The 25,988-nt window shown below is 44.5% G+C and overlaps 2 protein-coding genes across 2 annotated transcripts; one reads left to right on the forward strand and one right to left on the reverse strand.

Moving 5' to 3' along the window:
• Nucleotides 1–1,035: 1,035 nt before the first annotated feature.
• On the reverse strand, nucleotides 1,036–22,840 carry CUNH9orf43 (chromosome unknown C9orf43 homolog). The gene is made up of 14 exons (XM_021711958.1): nucleotides 22,747–22,840; nucleotides 19,483–19,682; nucleotides 19,240–19,372; nucleotides 14,320–14,377; nucleotides 9,808–9,908; nucleotides 7,778–7,841; nucleotides 6,872–7,044; nucleotides 6,038–6,188; nucleotides 5,686–5,743; nucleotides 5,341–5,402; nucleotides 5,043–5,130; nucleotides 2,366–2,445; nucleotides 1,699–1,765; nucleotides 1,036–1,488 (listed from the first exon to the last, which is right to left on the reverse strand). Exons 2-14 carry the CDS (start codon nucleotides 19,631–19,633, stop codon nucleotides 1,265–1,267), a joined length of 1,410 nt encoding a protein of 469 aa, XP_021567633.1. The 5' UTR covers nucleotides 19,634–19,682; nucleotides 22,747–22,840; the 3' UTR covers nucleotides 1,036–1,264.
• On the forward strand, nucleotides 22,389–24,800 carry POLE3 (DNA polymerase epsilon 3, accessory subunit). Its single transcript, XM_008057320.2, has 4 exons — nucleotides 22,389–22,662; nucleotides 22,764–22,849; nucleotides 23,132–23,250; nucleotides 23,539–24,800. Exons 1-4 carry the CDS (start codon nucleotides 22,597–22,599, stop codon nucleotides 23,709–23,711), a joined length of 444 nt encoding a protein of 147 aa, XP_008055511.1. The 5' UTR covers nucleotides 22,389–22,596; the 3' UTR covers nucleotides 23,712–24,800.
• The last annotated feature ends 1,188 nt before the right edge of the window (nucleotides 24,801–25,988 follow it).

The following is a 25,988-nucleotide window of genomic DNA, read 5'->3' on the forward strand; positions in this document are numbered from 1 at the left end:
ATCGCCGGAGCCCAGCAGGTCGAGGCTGCGGTGGCCGGGAGCGGCCACTGCACTCCAGTCTGGGCAACAGAGTGAGACTCCAACTCAAAAAAAAAAAAATGTGTCCCCGATTTTGGGTATGGGTAACTTTTGCAGGATTCAGATAAGAGCACAAAAGCAGGTCTACTAGCCATGTCTGAATGTTAACAAACTATAAATCAAACTAACAAATTGTCAAAACGTGTTCTATCCTACCTTGACTAGTATAGCTTCATGATCTAGAAGGCCAGGTTCATTCAAAATTCAGATTCCTTGAGTTTCCACACCTGACATGCAATATGAGAACAAGCTCCAGTCCATAGGCCACATGTCTAATCCCCAGACCCTATCCTTATTAGGAAAGGCCACACAGGCAGACATCCCAGTCCACATGTTCAAGTCTTGGGCACATCCTCTCTAAATAGTTCCCTCGTAGACCTCTCTTAGCTACCTCGAACCCAGCACTGCACACACAGGTGGGACAGTTCACTCTTGGGAGGATGGACAAGAAAGATCCAAGGGACTGAGTATGTGAAAGTTTCATTATATTATTCTCTTTCCTTTTAAATAATTTTGAGATTCTCTATTAAGAGTTTTTTAAGGACTAAAACATGAAAAAAAAAACCCTTCCAAGACCAAGTTAGAGATCTCCTGAGTCTTTGAAATGCTGATTCTTTATAAGCAATGCTGAAACTTTCCTGCAGACTCAGTTCCTTAGAAACTGGAGCCTTAAACTCTTCCAGATTAATACTAGTCCAGTATCACATACATGGGGACACAATGAATATTACCTGATAATGATGTGGAGTCCATCTTCAGAATAAACTATTTCTAGGGAATGAGATAAAAACCTAGGGAGTACGATATGGGTTCCCACAGGCTAAATTCAGCTTCCTACAACTGGAAAACTTTCAGAGTTTCAGAGATGAGATAAAAGTAACCCAGAAAACGAAAACAAATACCAAGAAACATCTCTCTCCTCCTTCCAGAGACAGAAAATGAGTCTTTTGATTGAGAAGCAGTTGCATTTAATAGCTAAAATCATACTGATCCCAATGGAAGAGAAATAATCTAAGCTTAAAAGGAGTGAGGCTTTTTCCTCCCTCACTTATTTTAGAAGCAGTAAAAGTGAATGAAGAAAACAGAATCCCCAAGAGCAGAAGTCCCCTGCCCTTTCTACCCTTATGTCAAACCCATTGTCCTTAGGATGCCAAGCATCCTGCTGTGGAATAAGGATGCCTTCAGTCTATTCCTCCAAAAACGCATCACTCTGTGACCCAGAAGATTGGTTCTCCTCATCATCATCATCAGTGGCCTGAAGAATTCTCAGTAGTTTGAGCTCAGGGTTCCAGCTTATTCCAGCCATACTTTCTGAAAGGCGACTGGAGATCTCGTCAGCTTCCTTGAGCACAGCCTCCACCGGAGCACTAATGTCCTTGTTAGTGAGTTCTGTTTCAGATAATCCAGGACCTAAAGGGAGACCCAGCCATTAATCGTACCTGTAACCTTCTCCCAAAAAACGGTGATAAAGGACAGAAAAGGAAAGATTGGGATATTTTCTGGGACCTCAGTGAAGCAAGAGAACTGTGGCTTCAGGGAGGTAAACCATTCTGATCAACACAAGTTTAGCTCTCCCTATCCTCATTCACTTACCAAGCTTGCTTCAGTCTAATAACTTACCTTCCACACTGAAGGAGAAATCCACATATTTACCAGAGTGGTCCCTCTTTGGTCTCTCTGTGGAATCCTGAAATTCATTGGGGTAAGTGTAAGGAAACTTGAACCAAGACTTTAGGAAACTAAAAGGATTGAAGAGAAACTTGTATCACATATTCCTTGCCTTCCAAGCTGTCCAGATGAAGTCAGAACCCAATTCTTCCCATTCTAAGCAGTCAACTAAAGACAGACCACCTCCAAAGATAGCTGCAAACAATTTCTCCCATGCCAGTATGCACATGCTGCTCCTCCCATCAAGAGATGGAGGCTATATCCTGTCCTCCTGAATCTGGGCTGGACTTGTGACTTCCTTGGCCAGTAAATTGTGGCAGAAGTGACACTGTTTTAGTTCCAGGCCCATCCTTTAAGAAAGTGCTTTCGTGAGACAACTATGCTGTCAAAAAGCCCAAACAAGTCATATGCAGAGGCCTCATGGAAGAGAATTCAGCCACCTTGGCCAATGGCCCCAGCCCAGCTGTATTAAGTGACCTCAAGCAAGATGAGAATAACCATCTAGACAACCTGCAGAATCATTAGAAATAAGAAATCACTAGGGTTTAAGCTTTGGGGTAGATACACAGTAATAGATAACTGAAACTGAAACCTAGCAGAGATCCTAGTATACGCTTACCTGTTTCAAGGTGGCTCCTTCTAGCTCTATCTTCTGCTTCTGATTCATGGCACTTTTCAGAATTGGCAGTGTTCTATAACCTAGTGACCACAAAGTCAATTTAATCCTCCTCCTCTTATTGGCACTTGGGGCTTCTTTTTTTTTTTTTGTAGAGATGAGGTCTTCCTGTTTCCAAGACTGGTCTCCAACTCCTGGGCTCAAGCAATCCTCCCACCTTGGCCTCTCAAAGTGCTGGGATTACAGGTGTGAGCTACCTCACCCAGCCTATTGCTGAACTTCTGGTTGACCCCTTGTCTACAAGTGTCTCCCCATCCAGGAAAAGATAAGACTTTGACAAGTAAAAGATAGGCCTTCTGAGTTCTATTTGAGATTCTGTTCACCTAAGACTGTGACCATATCTATTACAGAATTAGAGAATAAGGTAAAGCATGTGTTAAAAGACCCAGGATTCCTCCAAGAAACGCCAGGGGCAGGTATCAGCACAATGTAGCAACAAAAGAAGCCCTAACTCTACCTTTTCATAGTTTATGAATACTCCTCTTACTAGAATGTGACTCACTTTCTTGCACCACTCCTAACGTACCCACAAACAAATCCAGAATCTAGTTTTGTTTCTTTTGCATTAGCTGCTTCCCCAACTAGTCCCTAAATGCATTCATTCTTTCCTTTCTCCATCTCCTTTTCTCTAAACAAACATTTTCCAAGCTGCCACGAGAGGTATTATTGCTAAAAGACAGCATTTCTGTTGGCTCACTTCCTGCTCTAGGCCACAGTTCTGATTCTGTCTAAAATAATCTCTTCTATAAGACCTACCAGCACTGGCTCTCACCTTAGGGGAATATTGAGAGCACTGAGGAGCTTTAAAAAACAATGAGGCCTGGCTCCCACCACTAAAATTCTGATTTAATAGGCTGGGGTACAGCCTAGGCATTAGAGTTTTAGGAGCTTTGGTTTCAATGTGCAGTCAAAGTTGAGCACCACTGACCTGGAGGATAAAGGTCAAGTGTGTCAGCAGTCTACACAAGGCCCTACCTACCTCTTCAGCCTGATCTATCACTCTCCCTTAAATGTCCAACCCCACAGCCACACTGAACTGTTTAGTGTTTTCTAAGCAGCCATGCTCCTCCTAGATGCCTTTGCACAAGCTATTTCCACTTCTAGGAATACTTTTCCATATCAGGAAAACTCCGACACATATTCAAGATCCAATGCAAAAATCATCTCTTCCATAAGGCCTTTCTCAACTCAGTGAGCACAGGCAACTGCTCTAAGAACATGACAGAGACATCCCATCACCCATGCAAAACTGCTCCTCTTAGAGGCATCAGGAAGAGGTTTAAAAGGCACCAGAATGGAATTCAGGGGAATGGTAGTGATCATCCTAGATGACGAGCTAACCTTGGATACGTCACCTCCCACCCTGGGCTGCAGCTCTGATTCTGTCTACCTCCCATGAGAAGGACAGGAACCTTCTTAAATCTTCAGGTTAGAGGACATAGTTGGTATCAGAGGGCTCAGTGGGATGGGAAGGAAATCAAGAGGGCAACATCCTTCTCAGGAAACCTCACCTGAGCCCTCCCCAGGACTGGAGAGTGAAATTTGATGATTAAACAGTTGTTTTCACATTAAAGTCAGTAATGTCCATTTTGAGTAGGGCACAACAATCTTCCAAAGGTTTGGGGGATTCTTTTTCCCTTTCTCCCATTCTGCAATCAAGCTAAGAAATATCACAAGGACGTCCAGGGATAAGTATATCCCTCAGCTCATACATGAAAAGGACTCCAAAAAGGGGAGATATCCACAGTCTCCAACATGAGCACTAGAGGAAAAGGATTACCTGACAAGAACTGGCTACCCGCCTCCTGGATGGGGCTAGACAACATGTTGATTTCAACCAGAAGCTCCAGAAACTCTCTAGCTTAGGCAGGGAAGTCAAGGGACCCTGGAGGTCTGCTTCACTAGAACTTTTTTGGGGCTCTACAGAGGAACCCCAGCTCCTCCCTGCCTCACTGGACAACAGGCCCTAAGGGGTCTTCTCTTTCGTAGCCTATGCTTACTCCTCTCCTGATCCTCAAAGTGCTCTGTCTTTTCTAAGATAGAATCTGGGCAGACCCAGCAGCTCAAGCCTGTAATGCCAGCACTTTGGGAAGCTGAGGTGAAGGGACTGCTTGAGCCCATGGGTTCGAGAAGAGCCTGGGCAACTTGGCAAGACCTCATCTCTACAATAAATCAAAAAAATATTAGCCAGGCATGGTAGCCCACGCCTGTAGTTCTGGCTACTTGGAAGGCTGAGGCGGAAGGATCGTCTAAGCCTAGCAGGTTGACGCTAAGATGGTTGTGAGCGTACCACTGCCCTTCAGCCAGGGTAACAGAGTGAGACTCCAACTCAAAAAAAAAAAAAAAAAAAAAAAAGATAGAATCTGAGAAAAAAATAACTATGACTCACACTCAAATCTCAGATCCCCATGTGAAGCAGACATCTGGACTCCCTTGCTTGCTTAGTAAATATTTGAGGGAAGGAGGATGCAGGGCAGACCAGCCAGACAAAAGCATTCCAAGAATTCTGAGGGCCTGACAAAGGCAGGCCTCAAGATGACAAAAGCATGTTCAACTTTTCCTGCTCTCAGCTATATGCTGGGATTCTACCACCCCCCAACCAAGCACACCTTCTCCTTACCAGAGAGAGGGTCATAAACGATGGTAACTGAATGTTTACGTGAAGCACCCTGACTCTCGGGATCGCTCTTGGTTTTCTTTTTAGCCTCCTGAAACCACATGAGGAGGAACTGAATTAGGACTTTTGGAAGTGAAGAAAACTTCTTCAAAAGAAGTTTCAAAGAAGGAATTTAACATCTACAACCAGACAGGAGCTTTCTAACTAGACAGAGAACAAGAAGAGCTCCCTCTCATACATCCCTTCCTTTTCGGGCTGCACCTGCTTCTCCCAAGCCCAGCAAGTCCCTCACTGCCCTCACCTGCTTCTTAGTAGGTGTTTTCGCCTTTTTCTGCTGCTGCTGCTGCCGCTGTTTCCAGTAACCTGGTGGGTGACCAGAGAGCCAGCTTGATTCTCTTCCCACTGACAGCCCCCACTCTCCCACCGGGCTGCCTGCTGTGCCCTACTCCAAAATGGTGATTCTCTCCTTAGTCAGGACCAAGCCAGGGGGCTGCTTCCTGGAACCAGAGTTTCCTGAGTTCTACATGTGACTCTGTATTGTGACCATCGCCACAAATACAACTGAACTAGACCAAGTTTAAGTATGAGATATGGGCAGAGGGGGAACGGTACTTCAAGATAGATCCAGTAGCACCAGCAAATCTACCTTCTGTCTTCGGGTTATACAATTTCTTCACATGTTCAGGATATCGCAATGCTGGTCTCTAGAGAAAAGAAGAAGAAAAGCTCTGCTGTAGGTCCCGTTCCCCAAATGCCTCTATTCATCTAGTCAATAAGCACATTTTAAGAACCTATTGTTTTGCAGCAGTGTGCCAAGGGTGATGGAAGAACAGAAAAGGTGTGGGAACAAAGTGCTGAAGAAATGGAGAACACTCTCCTCACACCCTTCCCCACAGAGTGGCTTCCACCCACTAACAGCCCAGTCTTCTATGGTGCTTGGGTTTAGAGTGGAAGGACAGAAGTATAGACTTCTTCCTCGGAGGCTACCTAGCTCTTACTTGCAGGGTGAGGCGGTGAATAGATAGAAACATCTTGGAAGAAATTGCACTGTCAGGTCGGTTCTTTTCCAGGGGAAGATTCTTTTTCATCATGGCCAATTGTATCTTCATCTGTGGAGAGAGTACGGTTTTCCCTCCATCTGACAAAGCTCTGAATGGGACAGAGACAGCCAGACAGTCAGCAACAGCTCTTCTCAAAAGGTGTGGCTGAGGAGAAAGAAACAAGAAAGACTCCAAGAAATTTCCACCTTAGGTCTGAAAAGGCCTGTACCAGCAGGTGCTCATTTGGTAGTATCTTTCAGATACAACTGTGATCATCACAGCTGTATTCATTAATGTTTACTCTATGTCAGGTTCATGTGCTTCATGCTGCTGAATTCTTACAACACCCTGAGGACAGGTATTATTATTCCCATTTTGCAAATGAGAGAAATGAAGCTTAAAGAGGCTAAATAAATTACCAAAATTCACAAAGCCAGTTAAGTTTTCAATAAAAAATTCAAAGGTCATCTCACTCCAACCACATACATCATTCTACCTCCCGCTTATTCATAATTCATCTATAAAAGAAAGGGTGTAATAGTGCCTCTTAGTGGAGCCTGAAATGAGAGGACATGTAATGTGCTTAGCACAGGGCCTGGCAAATGGTAAGTGCCTGATAAATGCTGGTTATTATCATCATCGCTGCCTGTTGGTTAATCTAAGAATTCAATAAACAAGTAGTGTGACAGTTTTCTCTTAGCCCTACTCAGAAAGAGCAAATTGCGCAGACCCTTCTCAGCCTCAATGAAAAGTAGGTGCTCTGGCCCACCCATAGACCTATACAACACTTACTCCTTCAGTAGATCCTGAGGTAACATGCCGAACTGGGCCCAGAAAGGCATGAAATCTGAATGTAATTGTTCAGACGAGTGTACTGGAGTGGGGGGAGGCACAACTGTCCCTGGAATTCTCAACTGCTTTTCTGTGTACTCCTTCCTAGAGAGACCCCAAGATGACTTGTTTTTCTGGAAGAGAAACAATGGGAAGAATTCTCCAAAGCACTCTTTGTGCCCATTTCCTCCCATAGATATTGTAGCCTCCCAGCACAACCCTGGCAGGTGAAACTTGTTTCCAGACCTCCTTGCCATTCTTGCCTCCTCTGCACTATGAGGACAACATGCTTCCCTCTCGGTTCCCAACCCTATTGTTGTATTCAGATCATACAGGGATTCGCTGTTCTGTTTGTTTTATATTTCCAGAAAGTTCACTCATTTATTCGCTCAAGAAACTGAACAAACATTTATTGTCTACATGTCAGACACAGGGCTAGTGATGGGGACTAAGCAATGAACAAAATGGACCAAGACACTATTCTCATGAACACAGCAATCTTACAGCTCTGTGACTTATCCAAGGTCACATTTGCCCATAAATGGTAGAATTAAAGGACCGGGTATTATAACTCTGGGTCCACTGAAATTCTTTTCCATCACACAGGGGATTAGTTTCTAAGTGACCAAAAATTCCCCTCCTGAATTCCCAACTTGGTACTCTTTACCTCCCTACAGGGGAGGAGGTAGGGAAAAAGAATCTCTGAATAGAAAACAGTTTGGTAATTATTACTAAGGAAAGGTTTTCTTTTGCAGATTTTGTCCGTTTAGGGAAAGAATAAGGGGGTGAGGAAGAGACAAAAAAGAAAAAGAAAAATGAACTCTACATTGTAATATTATAAAGGTTTGGACAAAACACTGAACTCACCACTGCCAAGTTCTTTCTTTTCTTCTTCCCATGCTGGCTAGGCAAAACATGCTTCTCAGATGGACTTGAAATAAGAATAAGCACAACTTACTCCCAGACATTTCTTTTCTTTTCTTTTTTTGAGTTGGAGCCTCACTCTGTCACCCAAGCTGGAGTGCAATGGCACGCTCATGGCCACCGCATTCTCGGCTTTAGGCAATCCTTCCACCTCAGCTGTCCAAGTAGCTGGAACTACAGACGCATGCCACCATGTCCAGCTAATTCTTGTGATTTATTGTAGAGATGAGGTCTCACCAGGTTGCCCAGGCTGGTCCCGAACTCCCGGGCTCAGGCAGTCCTCTCGCCTGGGCCTCCCAAAGTGCTGGGATTACAGGCTGAGCCACCACGCCTGGCCGCCAGGCATTTTAAATAGAAGTACCAAGGATATGTGTGAAAAATGACCACAGAGATTCCTATCTCTAATCACTACTCAAAGATAGCTGGTTGGGAGCCCAGCAGTACTGCTGCTCAGGTCCTTGTTGCTAAAAAGATCCCCCACCCTCATATCTAAATTAGGTTTCCCATCATTCTCTCAGATAATCCAGTTATATACTTTCATAGCATGAATCCAAATTACAAATTATATGCTTAAGTGTGGTTATGTTTGTAATGTCTGACTCCTCTCCCCCATAAGGCACCAGGAAGACAGGGACCAAATCTATTTAATTCTCCACTGGATCCTCACTGCTTAGCACAGAGGAGTTGCTCAAGAAGTATTTTTTGCTCTGTCCTTCTCCTCCTCCTTGCTTGGGGCATGGATATGATAGCTGGAGCTCCAGCAGCTAACTCAGACCTTAAAAGCATCCATGAAACACCTTAGAAGTTGGAAGCCATGGGCTAAGGATGATGGCCCAGAAAGCTAGAAGCAGCCTTGGCTTGGCATGGAGCTGACATGCCCCAGCTTGCCCCAGCTTGCTTGGCTGCTTTCACATGACAGGAAATAAACCAATAGAATTATTCTGTTGTTATTTACACCATATATATGTGTGTGTGAATATATGTATATGTATGTATACACATGCATACATATATGTGTACACACATGCAAAATGCATACTTAAGCATTCACAGGATCATTTTTTTAAAAGAACAACAAAATGAAATAGAAATAAGATTTTAAGTCTCATCAACTCTAAAACAGCCACTTAACAAGAATCTGAAAGCCTCAGTGATAAGGAAAGAAAGACAAAACACTTTCCCCATTATTGTCAATAATAGAAAGTCTTTTGGATCCTCACCAAATGACCTCTGTCATGCTCTGCTTTGTATACAAGTCCCAGATGCTATTTATTTTGTACCACTGTATTAGGCCTTGGGGTTGAGATTAGAGATTCATGTTGTTTACTGAGACTTTTCACTAGTTGCTAATGGCTAATAAGAAAAGCCAACAGAGAGCATTTCTTTCTTTTTTTTTTTTTGAGTTGGAGTCTCACTCTGTCGCCCAGACTGGAGTGCAGTAGGGCACGCTCCCAGTCACCACAGCATCGATCTGCTGGGCTCCAGCATTCCTTCTACCTCAGCCTTCCAAGTAGCCAGAACTATACACGTGAGCTACTATGCCTGGCTAGTTTTGGCTTTATTGTAGAGACAAGGTCTCGCCAAGTTTCCCGGGTGGATCTTGAACCCGCGGGCTCAGGCAATCCACTCGCCTCAGCCTCCCAAAGTGCTGGGATTACAGACTGAGCCACAGAGCCTGGCTGAGCATTTATTTCTTAATCAAACCTTACAAATAAGTCGGATGCTAGCTTATATGCTATTTACTGCCATGTATAATTGATGTAGGAAAGTCCCACAGCATGAATCTCAAAATGCATTAAAATAAAATTACAAGAGGTCTATGCAAGAGACCGTGACCTTCTCCTCTGCTTAGCCCCCGATACTTGCAATGAGGTGGTAAAAAAAGAGGTTACAAAAAGGAGGCCTGCAGAAAACAATAGGGATTTGCAGAATACAAGAGTCAAAGGCCCCCAAGATCTAGATGTGATACTCACCTCATATGCTTCTCTCTTTCTTCTGGGATCCAGATTACAACCATATTTCTGACATCTTTAGAGCAGGGAAGTTGTGTCTCATTCAAATTCAACACTGAAAGCTAAAGGAAAGATACAAAGTCTATGTATGGCTTGAGGTGCCAGGTTCTTATACCAAACTAAGAGATGAACTATGCTAACAAGAGGGTTTGGTGGCTCAGAAGATGATTTAAAAAAAAAAAATTTCCCATCCCCAAAACATCATCATAATATTCTCCAAAAAATCCAGACTACATAATCTGGTATTGGTATCAGTACAGCTACCTGCAAGAGTGAGCATTTGTAAGCAAATAATCTCTACTTTCCTGTGACACTGGGGGTGGTATTTAGCAATTTCAATCCCATCCCATATGAGGTTGCCTTGGGATTTTTCTAGAGGAACCCTACTCATCCTGCCCACTCCATTCCAAAGACTTAGATCCCTGAAGAAAATATAATCAATAGTTGAGGAGCAAGGAGAAAGCTGGTAGAGATAGAAGCAAGTTTTCTACTTTTACAGCCTGTCTACAACTATAGGCATCTATATAACAGTTAAGATGTTAACTCTTCTCACATTTAGCTATTTAGTATCTTAAAACAGCAGTGCTGAAGGAAAATTTGTAAATCACCTAGACCATATAAGGTTGCCCTGTGAAAAGGAGCTGTGAAAGGGAACAGGAGAGACTTCTTTTCACTGCAAAACCTTTTATGTCTTTTGAATTTAGATAACATGTTTATCTATTCAAATAGATAATTATTTTAATTATCTATTCAAATAATTAAAAATAAATTAATCTTATCCTCTTGTTCTAAAGAGGCTAAAGGGGTAAAGTGATCTGTTCATTCATATATTAAAACCCATCTACCATGTCTTTGTTCTACCACATGATATTGAAAAGTAAAGCATCTCATTGAAAAAAATAAAAAGCGAGCAACTCCTTTGGGTTCCTTCCCACTGTGGGAGCTTTTCTGTCCTCTTAATAAATCCTGCTTTCTCACTTAATAAATAAATAAATAATAAAAAACATAAAAAGCATCCAATAGAACTGCAAAGAATAATAAATATCACTTTACTGTAGGTAAATAGGAAGGCTTTTTTTCCTAAAGTTCTAATTCAGTTCTACTCCTAACTATGTCCTTTAGCAAATCACTTCCTATCTGGGCCTCGGTATAAGATATAAGATGCAATGTTCTTTAAATAGCAATTGTAATTTGTGGATCACAATCCACATTGCTTAAAAATGAAGTATAAGCCGGGCTCGGTCCTCAGCCTGTAATCCCGCGCCTTTGGGAGGCTGAGGTGAGTGGATTGCCTGAGCCCGCGGGTTCGAGACCCGCCTGGGCAGCGAGACCTCATCTCTACAATAAATCAAAAAAATCAGCCGGGCGTGGTAGCGCATGCCTGTAATTCCGGCTACTCAGAAGGCTGAGGTGGAAGGATCGCCGGAGCCCAGCAGACGAGGCTGCGGTGGCCGGGAGCGGCCACTGCACTCCAGTCTAGGCGACGGAGTGAGACTCCAACTCAAAAAAAAATGAAGTATAAACTGGGCTCGGTGGCTCAGCCTGTAATCCCGCGCCTTTGGGAGACTGAGGTGAGTGGATTGTCTGAGCCCGTGGGTTCGAGACCCGCCTGGGCAACTTGGCAAGACCTTATCTCTACAATAAATCAAAAATTAGCCAGGCACGGTAGCACGCGTCTGTAGTTCCTGCTACTTGGAAGGCTGAGGCGGAAGGATCGCCAGAGCCCAGCAGGTCGAGGCTGCGGTGGCTGGGAGCAGCCACTGCACTCCAGTCGGGGCGACAGAGTGAGACTCCAACTCAAAAAAAAAAAAAAATAGGCCAAACACAATGGCTCACATCTGTAATCCCAGCATTCTGGAAGGCCGAGGCAGGAAGATTGCTTGAGCCCAGAAGTTCAAGACAAGCCTAAGCAATATAGTAAGACCTTGTCTCTACAAAAAATCAGAAAATTATCTGGGTGTGGTGGCACACACCTATAGTCGTGGCACACACCTATAGTCCCAGCAACTAGGGAGGCTGAGGTGGAAGGATCACCTGAGCCCACGAGATCAAGGCTATGTGAGACCTAACTCAAAAAAAAGGCCAGGCAAGCCTATAATCCCAGAACTTTGGGAGGCTGAGGTGAGGGGATTGCCTGAGCTCATGGGTTCAAGAACAATCTGGGCAACTTGGCAAGACCTCATCTCTACTATAAATAAAAAAAAAATTAGCTGGGTGTGGTAGCGCACGCCTGTGGTTCCAGCTACTTGGAAGGCTGAGGCGGAAGAATCACCTGAGCCCAGCAGGTGGAGGCTGTGGTGGCCTTGACCGTACCACTGCACTCCAGCCTGGGTGACAAAGTGAGACTCCAACTCAAAAGAAAAATAAAGGAAGTAAAATAAAACAGAAAGAATAGAAAATACCAGAGTACATCATCTATAGTTAGTGTAAAGTTTGTTCCATGATATTTTTATTATAAAATCTATTTATTTTCTTTTATTTAATTACTTATTTTAGAGTCAGAGTCTCACTCTGTTGCCCAGGCTAGCGTGCAGTGGCATGCTCACAGCTACCACAACCTCGATCTACTGGGCTCAGGCGATCCTTCCGCCTCAGCTTTCTAAGTAGCTGAGACTACAGGCACTTGTCACCACATCCAGCTAATTTTTTGATTTATTATAGAGATAAGGTCTCACCAAATTGTCCAGGTTGGTCTCTAATCTCTGGGCTCAGACAGTACTCTCACTTTCACCCCCCAAAGTGCTGGGATTACAGGCATGAGTCATAGCGCCTGGTCATAAAATCTATTTCTTACCATGGATCATAGCTTTAAAAAAAATGTGGGCCGGGCTCGGTGGCTCAGCATGTAATTAAAAAAATCAATAAAATCAAAAAAATTAGCCGGGCGTGGTAGTATGCGCCTTTAGTTCCGTCAACTTGGAAGGCTGAGATGAAAGGATTGCTGGAACCCAGCAGGTCGATGCCGGGGTTGCTGTGAGTGTACCAAGGCACTTCAGCCTGGGCGACAGAGTGAGACTCCAACTCAAAAAAAAAAAAATGTGAAGGTTATCAGACCAAATGACCTTAAGGTCCATTTTAGGTCTGACTTCCAGCATTCTAATTTCCCTGATTAGGAGATAATAATGTTTACATAGCAGCTGAACATGATCTATGCAGGACAGAGACAGTAAATTCTCACCTACATCAAACCTCCACAAATCAATCCCACTTGTGTCTAGGATTTCTGAAAACAATATGGCACGTAAAGCTATTAGCACAGAGCCTAGAGTACAGTAAGGCCCCAATATTGGATAGCTATTATGCACATCATTATTCAGGTTATAGTCATCCTCAGGAATAATGGTAAATTAAGGCAAAATTTATTCCCACTAGTAAAGAGAAAATGTTGAGGAAACACCTTTTAAAATCTGTGACTAGGCTTTTGTGGCCCCCAGCAGGAGGCACAAGACAAGGTGGGGCAGGCCCATGGGCAGTGAGCCTGGCTCCAGAGGGATGCCCTATTCCTGCCAGGCCTGCACCCACCGCCTGAGGACATGGCGACCCTAGACCCCACCATGGGCATTTGCGTGGCTATTATGGTTGGCACCTCCTGGGAGACCTGGCACTGAGCAGCATGTGGTACAGAGTGAGGCAGAGAAATTAATCTTATCACTTGATAAGCACTTATGAAGAAACTGAACTTCAAGGTTGTCAATCTCAGAATTCTGGCAGAAAAACATGGAATTTAGCCAGTCCTTGAAGAGACCAGGAAATCCAGAGTTTCCTACAAGAATGGAGATTCCTTGGAAAATTAGAACTGGCCACAATATTTCCAGATGGTGACGAGCTTGTAGGGCTTACATAGGACTGTTCACCAGGTCAAGCAGAGCCCCAAGAGCAAACCCTATCCCAGTCCTGAGGAAGAGCCCCTCAGCAAACCCTGCAACAGCACTAGAAGAAACATGTCTCCTCAGACCTCACTCCCCAACGGCAATGGTCAGCTCTGCTGACTTCAAACCACATCCTGAACTTGAAGACAATTTGAACATGGATCTTTGCAGTTGAAAGACAGAGAATTATCACAGTTCTGTATAGCCAGGACTCCTTTCCTTCCCCAAATCCAATGTCATGAAAATAAAATGTGAAGTTGAATGAGGAAAAAAAAAATCTGTGACTAGCTAGACATGGTAGCTTACAACTGTGATCTCAGCACTTTGGGAGGCAGAGGTGAGAGGACTGCCTGGACCCACAGGATGGAGACCAACCTGGGCAACATAGCGAGACCTCATCTCTACAATAAATCAAAAAATTAGCTGGGTGTGGTGACGCACATCTGTAGTCCCATCTACTTAGAAGGCTGAGGCAAAAAGATCACCTGAACTAGCAGGGTCAAGGCTGAGGTCAGCATGCCTTCCAGCCTGCACTCCAGCCTGAGCAATGGAGTGAGACTCCGATTTGAGAAATAAATAAAATAAAATAAAATCTGTGACTTACTTTGGAAGATCTAATAGCACGGTTGATCAAACTTTTGCCAGGTAAATCCTTTTGAGACCTAAAAAATGAGAATTCTAAACATGAAATGAAAATACAAAAGACTTATTGGGATGATGAAGTTAGTGCTACCAGGAAAACCCTTCTACTTATCTACAGAAAATCTTGGGCTTAATACTTAGCAAATAAATACAGGGATCACCATATCCTTAAGTTTTGATTGTTTTACTTGGAACAGTTCCTAAACTGGCACTGAAAATACTGCACAACTATCTGTTGCATCAAAGTGAATTCATAACCTTTGCCTCTCTCTCCAACTAGTATTAGTTTACAACACCATCAATAAAAGTTCATTAAGTACTTTTGATGTAGATGCTCAAACACATTAAACATAATGTTGTGTGTATATAACATGCATGCATACAACAGAACTATTAGTGAGCTTTAAAAAATAATGAAATTCTGATTTAGTAGTTCCCCTTTATCCATGGTCTCAGTTACCCACAGTCAATATTGGTCCAAAAATGGGTGAGTACCTATAAGTAAGGTATTTTGAGATATTCTGAGAGACGCTATTTGCATAACTTTTATTACAGTATAATGTCATAGTTGCTCTATCTTATTATTATTGTTAACTGCTTACTATACCTAATTTAGAAATTAAACTTTACCATATATACGTATGTATAGGAAAGAAACAGTAAGGTTGGGTACTATCCCCAGTTTCAGGCATCCACTGGGGGTCTTGTGATGTATCCTCTGTAAATAAGAGGGGAAGACTGTATATACTACATAGATGAACCACTGAAAACATTATACTAAGTGAAATAAGCCAGACACAAAAGGGCAGATATTGTGTGATTCCACTTATATGAGGTACTTAGGCAAATTTAGAAAACAGAAAAGAGACTACCAGAGACTGGGAAGAGGAGGCAGTGGGGAGTTATTGTTTAATAGGTACAGTTTTTGTTTGAGATGATGAAAATTTCTGGACATGGATAGTGACTATATTTAGCAAATGAATTATATATTTAAAAATGGATAAAATGGCCAGGCGCAGTGGCTCACACCTATAATCCCTACGTGTGTGGCCTCACTTTGGGAGGCCAAGGTGAGAGGATTGCCTGAGTCCACAGGTTTGAGACCAGACTGGGCAACTTGGTGAGATCTCATCTCCACAATAAATCAAAAAACTAGCTGGGCATGGTGGCGCACACCTGTAGTTCCAGCTACTTGGAAGGCTGAGGCGGAAGGATCACTGGAGCCCAGCAGGTTGAGGCTGCGGTGGCCGGGAGCGGCTACTGCACTCCAGTCTGGGCAACAAAGTGAGACTCCAACTCAAAAAAAAAAAAAAAATCATCCCCTTATATTTTCATACCACCCACTATTTTACTTTTTAAAAAACATGGGACATGAATGAATGATTGAATAACACAAAGAGCTACAAGATAAAAACCCAAGTCTCAGCCTGATTTATGAAGTCCTATATGAAGCAGGGCCTTGCTTTCTATTTCTACTCCAGCTTCCCAGCCTCATCTCTGACCACTCTTCCATTCCTGCTCCATGTTCCACAATGAGCTATTTTCCTAATACCTAAGGAATTCCTCTTGCCTCCAGGACTTTGCATGTGCTATTCCTATAGTTTAGAACTCTTTTCCTGCCCACCTACCATCTGCAGCCCCCATTTCACCATCCTGCTCAAACTTTCGGTCTAGACACAGATGCCACTTGTGCAGAAGACAGAGCCCTGGGTTAGGAACCCTTTCTGGTGTATCCACACACCTAGGGAGCAGTGTTCTCACAACACTAATCACACTGGATGGTCCCTGCCTGCTTATTTCTTTGCTTCCCCAACTAAGTTGAACATCCTTTCAGAGTAAAGACTTTATCTTGTTACCTGTTATACCCCTAACAACTACCACAGTGGCCCCCACTAAAACATATTTCTGAATAGAATGACTAAAGAATGATGTCACAGCCTCTGCCTTTAAAGGGCCTAAAATCCAGTTGGGCAAACTGGACACAAGCATCAAAATATCAACAAGCACGTCAGGGACAATGAGTGCTGGGGTAGTTTGTTTATTGCTCTATCTCCTGTGCCTTCAATAAAGCAAGGCATTTTGAGATATTCTGAGAGATCACATTCACATAACTTTTATTACAGTGTAATGTTATAGTTGCTCTATCTATAATGTCATCTTTGCTCTATTGAAGGCATAGGAGATAGAGCAGTAAACAAAACAAACATGGTTCTTGCTCTGGTAGAACTGACATTCTAATGAGTGGAAGAAAACAAATCAACCAGGATCATTTCAGATCAGAAGAACTGAAAGGAAAAGATAGAGTTAAATGATGGTGAATGTATAAGAAGATTTTATATAGAGTGGTCAAGGAAAACTTCAGTGAAAAAGTAACTTTTAAGCATAAACCTGAATGACAAGAAGGAATTAGCTGTGGAAGAATTGAGGGCAATATTTTTCAACTAAGGGGCAATTTTATTCCCAGGGTACACTTGGCAATGTCTGGAGGCTTTTGGTTGTTACAAGTGAGGGGAGTAGTACTGGTATTCAATGGGTAGAGACCTGGGAATGGCTAGACTTTTAATGATGAGCAAGACAGTCCCCAAGACAAAGAATTATCTGGTCAAAAATATCAATACGCTGGGTTTAAAAACCCTCACCTAAGGGAAAACTGTTCTACTCAGAGGTAACAGTAGGTGCATAAGCCCTGGAATGGGAAGTGTAGACTACCTGAGGAATAGAAAGTGTGTATGACCGGAACCTATTAAACAAGGAAGGGGGAAATGCAAGATGAGGGTCATTAGGAAGGCAGAAAAATGAAAATGAAGAACAGCAGAGGGAAGAGGGCCCTCAAGGCTGAGGAAATTGCATGACAAGGTGTCAGAGACAGAGAAGCACAATGATAAAACCAGTTTGGCTCGGAAGAAAAGCTGACGTCAGAGAAGAGAGGACTCTAAAATTAGAGAAAAGCCAGATAGTAAAGAGACCACCACTCCAGAACAGGGAAGCTTGGACCTGTTCTCTAGAAAATGTGCTGATGAGGTAGGTTTTGAGCAAGAACATGAGCAAAGCAATATTTTGGGAAGATTAATCTGTTGACCGTATATTAAATCGCTTAGAGGGGAACAGGCAGAGAGACTAGCTCAGAAGCCACAGCAAACACCCACACATGAAGTCGTGAGGGCCTGGTCTAGGATTGAGGGTGTGAGGCAAAAAGTAAGAAACACTAAAGGAAGGAGACATGGAAACTGGGAGCTGCCAAGAGGAAGCAGTTCTCTCACAGCTCTGCAGTGCACACAGTGGGCATGGCAGGGGTCAGTGTGTGCCTCGGTGTGAATGTAAAGCATATCACAGGTCCTGACTGGCAGATGTCACTGTTTTTCCAAGTCCTAGAGAACCTGAAAGCGGGCCCTCCTTTCCTACTCCATCATTAGCCTAAGAGAAATCACCAGGGGCTGCTTCAGCGGAAGAGGAAAAAAGAAACCACTACAAGGGCCACCACCAGTGCTATGCTTCCAGGCAAGAGTCTTCCAATTTTTGAAGTTTAAGTTTTCCACAGATACCTGTTCCTTGGTTCCATACATCAGCAAGCACTAATTGAGTGCCAAGAATTTTTAGGTGATTCAAATAGAAAAGCTCAGCCGGCCGTGGTGGCTCACACCTATAATCTCAGCACTTTGGGAGGCCAGGGTGGAAGGATCACTTGAGCCCAGGAGTTTGAGACCAACCTGCAACATAGCAAGACTATATCTGTACAAAAAAAAATCAAAAAATTTAGCCAGGCATGGTGGTGCATGCCTGCAGTCCCAGCTACTCAGGAGGCTGAGGCAGGAGAATTATTTGAGACCAGTTCAAGACTGCAGTGAGCTGTGATTGTGCCACTGCACTGCAGCCTGAGTAACAGCGCTAGATCCTGCCCTTAAAAAGAAAAAAAGGAAAAGCCACTGCTTCTGCCTTCAGAAGCTTACAAATAGTTCTGTACCTAAAAATAAAAAGAAAGATGGCAAGTGTGAACACAGTTTTCTAATATTCTACAGAAGCTGATAAGATGGGCTGAACTGTGCCCCCCTACTCCAAAATTCATCTGTTGAAGTCCTAACTTCTAGTACTTCAGAATTTGACTGCATTTGGAGATAGGGTCTTTAAAAAAGATAAGTAAGGCAAAATGAGGTCATTGGGTAGGCCCTAACCAAATATGGCTGGTGTGCTTATGGGAAGAGGAAATTAGGATACATATACACACACAGGGAAGACCATGTTAAGGCATCAAGAGAAAATGGCCATCTACAAGCTCTGGAGAGTACTCTCAAAAGAAGAAAACAACCCTGCTGGCACCTTGATCCTAAATTTCCAGCTTCCAGAATTAGGAGAAAATAAATGCTGTTGTTTCAGCCACCCAGTCTATGGTAATTTATTATGGCAGCCTGAGCAAACCAATACACACCCAAATTAACCAACTCCTAGAACATAAGCAAGAATGCTTTCTTTTGGTTTTCCACTGCCTATTCACCACTTGACTGAATTAGTGCTTTCTTTTTAATCCCGCTTTCTCTCTTTTTTTCTTTTATGATAGGGTTTCCCTCTGTTGCCCTGGTTGGAGTACAGTGGCATGACCTTGGCTCACTCCTGTTCTCAAGTTATCCTCCTGCCCCAGTCTTCCAAGTAGTAGCTGGAATTATTAAAACATGCCACCACACCCAGTTAATTTTTCTATTTTTTGTAAAGATGGTGTCTCACTTTGATGCCCAGGGTGGTCCTGAACTCCTGGACTCAAGCAATCCTCCAGCCTCAGCCTCCCAAAGTGCTGAGACAACAGGCATGAGCCCTGCACCTGAGTAAGGAAAATCATAACCCAGAATTTTGAGACAACAGGCTGTTAAAGGAAGATTCCATGATAATTTACCTGCCTGGAAATTTGGAGTCAAACTTTGAACCTCGAGACGATAAAGAACAAGACTTACTGATGTTAAAATCTGACAAATGATGAGCAAAGCAAGAATCTGAGATGTTTACAGTGGTGAGCGCTGGCAGTTTATCTGAGAAAACAGACCAGAAGAAAACATGTTAACATGTTGCCTAGAGAAAGGAAGCCAAACATAAATAGACCAAGGACCTTGCAAGGAAGAGGAGAGGCTGAATAATACACCTTCAGTGTCCAGAGGAGTTTTGCAGGGTGAGCTCAGGATTCGAGGGTGGCCTCTCTCGATCCGGCGGATAGTTGCCCAGCATTGTGGATGCTGACAAACAGCTGAGTTGCAGGTGGTTTCATCCCATAGGCTCTCATCTGGCAAGTCCATAACTATAAATGGCTTAAGACAGAGGACAACCCTGCAGATTTCTAGCCCTCTGCAAGATCAACAACCACCTAATTAGAAGGTATTATACATTAGCCATGCAGTCCAGATCTTAATTTGAACTCAAAGTATGAAATATTTCTACTTGACCTATATAGGTAAACAGTGATCACAGGATAATTAACGACTGGGTTACAAGCAAGTATGAAAACATTACAGCATGAGGTAGAATGGCAAGAGTTTAGGGAACAGATTCACTTTGGGTCTCCTAACTGGCCATTTAACAGCTGAGTGACCTGGGACTTAACCAATCTGGGCCTCCAGTTCCTCATCTGTAAAATGAGGATAAGCCTATTTCAGAATCATTACAAAAATTAGCTAACGGATATTAAATGCCTGGCATACAGTTCAAAATAAATATTAGCAACCTTTCCTTTCCCCCTTCTTTAGACATTAGGGAGAAGATGCCATCATTTCCAAAGAGCCTTATACAATCAGCATCAATGTATTCACAGAAGTGCCTTAGATGGCTCAAACGTTTGGAAGATATGTTTCATTGTTCAACATGCTTCAATTCCCATGCAGGCAGATAAAATATTCACTAACAATAAATAGGTTTGCTCAAACAACACATCAGTAGGCTTCCAGCACATCAGAGGCCATTAGCTTTTCATTACTGGCTGTACAGCCTTGGGCAGTGACTTCACCTCTCTCAACCTGCTTCCTCATATAAGCAGGGGAGGGAGAGTACCAAGTAAGACTACAGAAGCATTAAATGAGCTCAGCTCTTTGAGAGACTGAGGTGAGTGGATTGCCTGAGCCCCTGGGTTCAAGATTCCGCTGGGCAACTTGGCGAGACCTCATCTCTACAATAAATCAAAAATTAGCTGGGCATGATAGCGCGCGCCTGTAGTTCCAGCTACTTGGAAGGCTGAGGCAGAAGGATCGTCGGAGCTTGCAAGTTTGGGCAACAGAGTGAGACTCCAACTCAAAAAAAAAAAAAAGAGATAATGTACTTTTATGTACCATAGGTGCTCAACCACTATTATCATCTTTTCCTCTCTAAAGATGTTTCAGGCAATCACCACCACCTTATCCCTAATAACTTTCTAAGGACGGTGTCCATTTCTTTATTTTATTCAACATGTTTATTGACTACCAAATGTGAGGGGGCCTGTTTTGGGCGTGGAGCACACTAATGAACAAACTCCATGTTCTAAACAGATTATAATCTAGATTAAAGATAGTAAACTATTGGCCTGGGGTTGTACCTGGCCTGAGACTTGTTTTGTTTGGCCAGCACTTTGAACTAATATTTTGAAACTGAAATAGTTCACAAAGTCCAGATTTCTGGCTCCTTTAAGAGATGAAAATATCTGACAACATAGGTCCAATTCCAGCTAGACAGCAACTGGCTGGAGCTGAACAGCTGCTGACGTTTTAGGCCAGGTCTGGTCTATCCAAGTGGAGTCCCCCGCGGACCTTATGGTCTCTAACTGCAGCAGTTTCAGATGCCATTTATCATAGCATTTGCTGTTGTTTTCTCCTAACAGGGAACTACTTTTCTGTAATCTTGTTTCTATCAAAAGCAGGAAAACAAAAAGGCGACTTGAGACAGCAATTTTCAAGTGGAAAAAAGTAGCCATTTGTTCCCAGTGGGGAGAGAGAATGCCCATATACTTAAAATAAACAATTTTAAAAGCCATGGCAAAACCTGGGGAATGATTTTGACTTAAAAAAAGAAGTACGATGAACAACTTAATGAACTAAAAAAGTAAATTAAATTTTTTTTTTTGAGTTGGAGTCTCACTCTGTCGCCCAGACTGGAGTGCAGTGGTCGCTCCCAGCCACCGCAGCCTCGACCTGCTGAACTCCAGTGATCCTTCCACCTCAGCCTTCCAAGTAACTGTAACTACAGGTGCACGCTACCACACCCGGCTAATTTTTTGATTTATTGTAGAGCTGAGGTCTTGCCAGGTTGCCCAGGCGGGTCTCGATCCCGCGGGGTCAGGCAGTCCACTCACCTCAGCCTCCCAAAGGCGCGGGATGACAGGCTGAGCCACCGAGCCCGGCAGTAAATTAAACTTTAACAGGACTTGTTTTTGAAGGCGAATGTGATGTTGCATTATTCTTACAACCTGGGGCTTCTCGCCCTTTCGTTACTTGCCCAGCTTGGAACCGAGCCCCTAGGCCTAATCAGGAGCATCTCCACAACGCCAGCAGTAGCAAAACGTGCGGACAAAATAGTTCACGAGAAGAACCCCTAAGTAACACTTATTCTTAATACCATTACAGCAACGTCGTGAGGGGCGAAAAGATTAAAATTGGGCATCAGCTCGATGGAGTTGGAAAATGATTCCCTGCTTCATTCCGGAAAAGGGAAAAAAAAAGGTGGGAGAACCTGGCCACAGCGGGTGGCGGACCACAGCACGCACCAAACGGCTGGCGTTCCGAGGCCGAGAGGGATAACGCCGTTCCGCTCAGCGCGAAGAGGGCAGCGGACCCCGCCTCTCGTGCGAAGGGGCTCCGCCCAGCCGGCTCCCCTGTCTCCCACGCTAGCCTCGAGGCCGCGCTGTCGCCAAGCAGCCACGCAGAGCACTACGGAAGACGGACGGAAGCGCTATTGAGCCAAACTTATTTGATGAGACAGTTCCAGATGTGGTGATGGCGTGAGGTAAGAAAACAGGCCGGGGAGGGACGCGCTGGACGCACTAGGGCCGGACGGGGGCCCCGGTGGGCCAAAACTGCCGCGGCGTAGAAAGTTCAGATGCACCGGCTATTTGAGGCGAAGGCGGGGCTAAGGAAGGTGGAAGGATGTGGAGCGCAGGGCACTGTGGGACACAGTGTGAGCAACGTGGGACGAGACGGAAGCCTCGGAGGGTCAGACTATAGCGACGCGGGAAGTCCGGACGTGGTAGCTGTCTGAATAGGAGGCCCAAAGTGGAGGCGCAGCACGGGCCGCGGCAATGGCGGAGAGGCCCGAGGACCTAAACCTGCCCAACGCCGTCATCACTAGGATCATCAAGGAGGCGGTGAGCAGCTCGGGCCGGCGGATGAGCTGGGGGCGGACGAGCGGGCAGGAGGGAAGCAGATCCTGGGCCCGCAGCCTTGCTCACCGCCGCTCTCCTCGCAGCTCCCGGACGGTGTCAACATCTCCAAGGAGGCCCGGAGCGCCATCTCCCGCGCCGCCAGCGTCTTCGTGCTGTACGCCACGTCTTGGTGAGCAAGGCAGGGGCCGAGGGAAGCGCCGGGAGACCTCCTGGCCTGTAGCTCGCAGACCCTAATAATTGCGTCCTGCCTCGGTGGGGAGAGGCTACAGCCCTCTGCCGGTTCTTACAGAGTAAAACACAAAACTGTTTTGCCGGGAGGGATTTACCCTTGTCGCACAAAAATCCGTGCATTTGAGAGGTGAACTTTCCCATCCCGCCTCTGGGTGCTCCTCTTCCCACCCAGTCCGTCCTCGGTCAGAGGGAGTCTGACGGCCCTTTTTCGTTCTTTCAGTGCCAACAACTTCGCCATGAAAGGGAAGCGCAAGACACTGAACGCCAGTGATGTGCTCTCAGCCATGGAAGAGATGGAGTTCCAACGTTTTATTGCCCCGTTAAAAGAAGCCCTGGAAGGTAATGAGCCTCCTGTCTACACTGCGGAGACGATGGTCAGCCTGTGTGACCTGTTTACCCGGGCCTGAGGCTTTCTCAGCGTGGGTCCCTTAAAGCCCTGTAAGCCAGTACTGGATGTGACACGACCCAGTTCCGTTGGCACCACCTCAGATCTCCCTTGTGATACTGGGCATGTTATTTTTCCTTCTCTTTGTCTCAGTTTTTCCAGCTATACAATGGAGTGAGCTGCTGCAGTCAGGTCCACTCTTCCAGCTTTGCCTCCTGTAATCCCCTCTTTCCTCATTACAGCATATAGGCGTGAACAGAAAGGCAAGAAGGAAGCTTCAGAGCAGAAGAAGAAGGACAAAGACAGAAAAACAGATTCGGAAGAGCAAGACAAGAGCAGGGAAGAGGACAATGACGAAGAGGAAGAGAGGCTGGAAGAAGAAGAACAGAATGAAGAGGAGGAAGTGGACAACTAAATGGGGTGGCAGACTGGCACCTTGGAAGGTACCACTCCCAGACGTTTCTGTGAAGCTTTTCTGTGCTGGGCAGAGCAGTCTCAGGCAGAAGTGCCTAAGATCGATTAAAACTGACTAGAATTGTCGTCAAAACCAGCGCTTCCCAGACTCTCTGCATCTGAGTAGCTGAGTCCTGTGCTGCTTCATTGGTCTGAAGTTTATGGGTTTTGGTGAGACTGATTCTGAACTGCTAATTAAATTAGTCAGTTTGATCACTCTTGGTTTCTTTATGTATGGCCAGGTGATTTTTGATCCCCAGTCTTCCTACTCCCCCCCAAAAAGTAATAATAACTTCAATGCTGTCTGCTGTGTTACAGATCGCAGAGGCAGTCAAGACTCAGGAAAAATTTGAGTTTGCTTATGGTCAGCGTTTGTTTGATTGTACAGTCTTTGATAATAGTAGCTTGTTAAGAGTGGTCAGAATGGTTAAGCTTTAGGAAACTACTAAAAAGCTGTGGGAGAAGAATGAAGTCTTGTGTTGTCTCTTCACTTGACAGTAGCGTTAACAGAATTTTGTTTTCTGTACACCCACTTGGCTTGGAGCCCTTCTAAATTGCCTGTAGACGTTGGACCTGCTGTGGTGGCTGCACTCTGGGCACACATGCTCTGAAGTCAGCAGTGTTGATTGGAATTAGTGAAGCAAGAGCCAATGTCTTACTTTTACAGAACAGCAGGCTTAGTCTTAGATGTATCTCACTGCCTGCCGCTATATAGGTTTAGGATTTGTTGTCACCTCCTGGAAGGTGTAAAATCCCAGGCTTTCTCTTCTTGCAGTTCATCTCCCAGACTTGTGATTATGATGAGTTCCAAGCTTTATTTGCTCTAAGCACAATTTTCTCTCTCTATGCTTCTTGTTCTCTCTTTCTCTCTCTCTCTCTCTCTCTCTCTGCGCCTCTCCTCTGCTCCCCATCCCTTCTTTATCTTCTCACTTCCATCAACATACAAACTTTGATTACCCCAAAGTGTGAGGTCTTCTGATTCCTTAGTTCTAATTCTATGCCCTTTTTTTTTTGAGTTGGAGTCTCACTCTGTCACCCAGACTGGAGTGCAGTGGCCGCTCCCGGCCACCGCAGCCTCAACCTGCTGGGCGCCGGCGATCCTTCCGCCTCAGCCTTCCGAGTAGCTGGAACTACAGGCATGCGCTACCATGTCCGGCTGACTTTTTGATTTATTGTAGAGATGAAGTCTCTCTGTCCAGGTGGGTCTCAAACCCACGGGCTCAGGCAATCCACTCACCTCAGCCTCCCAAAGGTGCGGGATTACAGGCTGAGCCACTGAGCCTGGTCCTTTTTTTTTTTTTGAGAGTTTCACTCTGTCGCCCAGGCTGGAGTTCAGTGGCACAGGCACAGCTCACTGCAGCTCTGAACTGGGATCAAGTGATCCCTTTACCTCAGCCTCCTGAGTAGCTGGGACTACAGGTGCCTACCACCACACCGGGCTAATTTTGTCTCATGCCTTTTAAATATGATTTAGTGAAACTCATCTGAACCTTAAGGGAATTCTGATGGTGCTCAGGAATCTAATTCCCCTTTTAACGGCTTCTAAAGTATCTCTGTTGACCTTTCTTAGCCTTTTTCTCTTTCCGTTCATTGCTCAAAGCACGTATTTGTCTTGAAGTTGAACGCTTGGGATTTGACAGGTAGTGAAATGTAGTTTGACACTGCTAACTTGTTAAGTGAATACAGTGAAAAGTTTGTTGATAAGCGAGTGAAGAATGTCGAGAAGATTATAATGTTTTGTACAAATAAAGAACGTTCTTGTTAAAAGCGGTGCCTCCTATTTTATTCTGCTTGTTTATAGTGTGCGTTTGGAGAGGACCTCTGATCATGCTCCATACAGTTTCTGGGTGTGGACTGGGCCAGATCTTTGTATGCAATGGATCCTACATCATCTTGAATGACTAACAGATACTGTTCTTTCACAGGCAAGGGCTCTGAACCACAGCAAGAGCTTGTGATGGCTCTTCTAATCATCCTGTACATACCAGATTCTCAGCAACTCCATTTATCGAGCCCTTATTGTGTCTGGCACTATTTTAAACGCTTTCAAGTATTAACTCAAACTCTATGTAGTAGCACTGCTATTTCCTGTCCTTTTTTTTTGAGTTTTTGTCTCACTCTCGTCCAGGCTGGAGTGCAGTGACACTGTCACGGCTCACTAGAGCCTCGACATCCTGCAGGTGATCCTCCGCCTCAGCCTCCTGAGTAGCTGGGACTACAGGCATGTGGACCATGCCCA

The sequence above is a fragment of the Carlito syrichta genome, unplaced genomic scaffold (genome assembly GCF_000164805.1).
Source record: "Carlito syrichta isolate Samal-C Ts95f unplaced genomic scaffold, Tarsius_syrichta-2.0.1 Scaffold302949, whole genome shotgun sequence".
In the NCBI taxonomy this organism is placed as follows: Eukaryota; Metazoa; Chordata; class Mammalia; order Primates; family Tarsiidae; genus Carlito; species Carlito syrichta.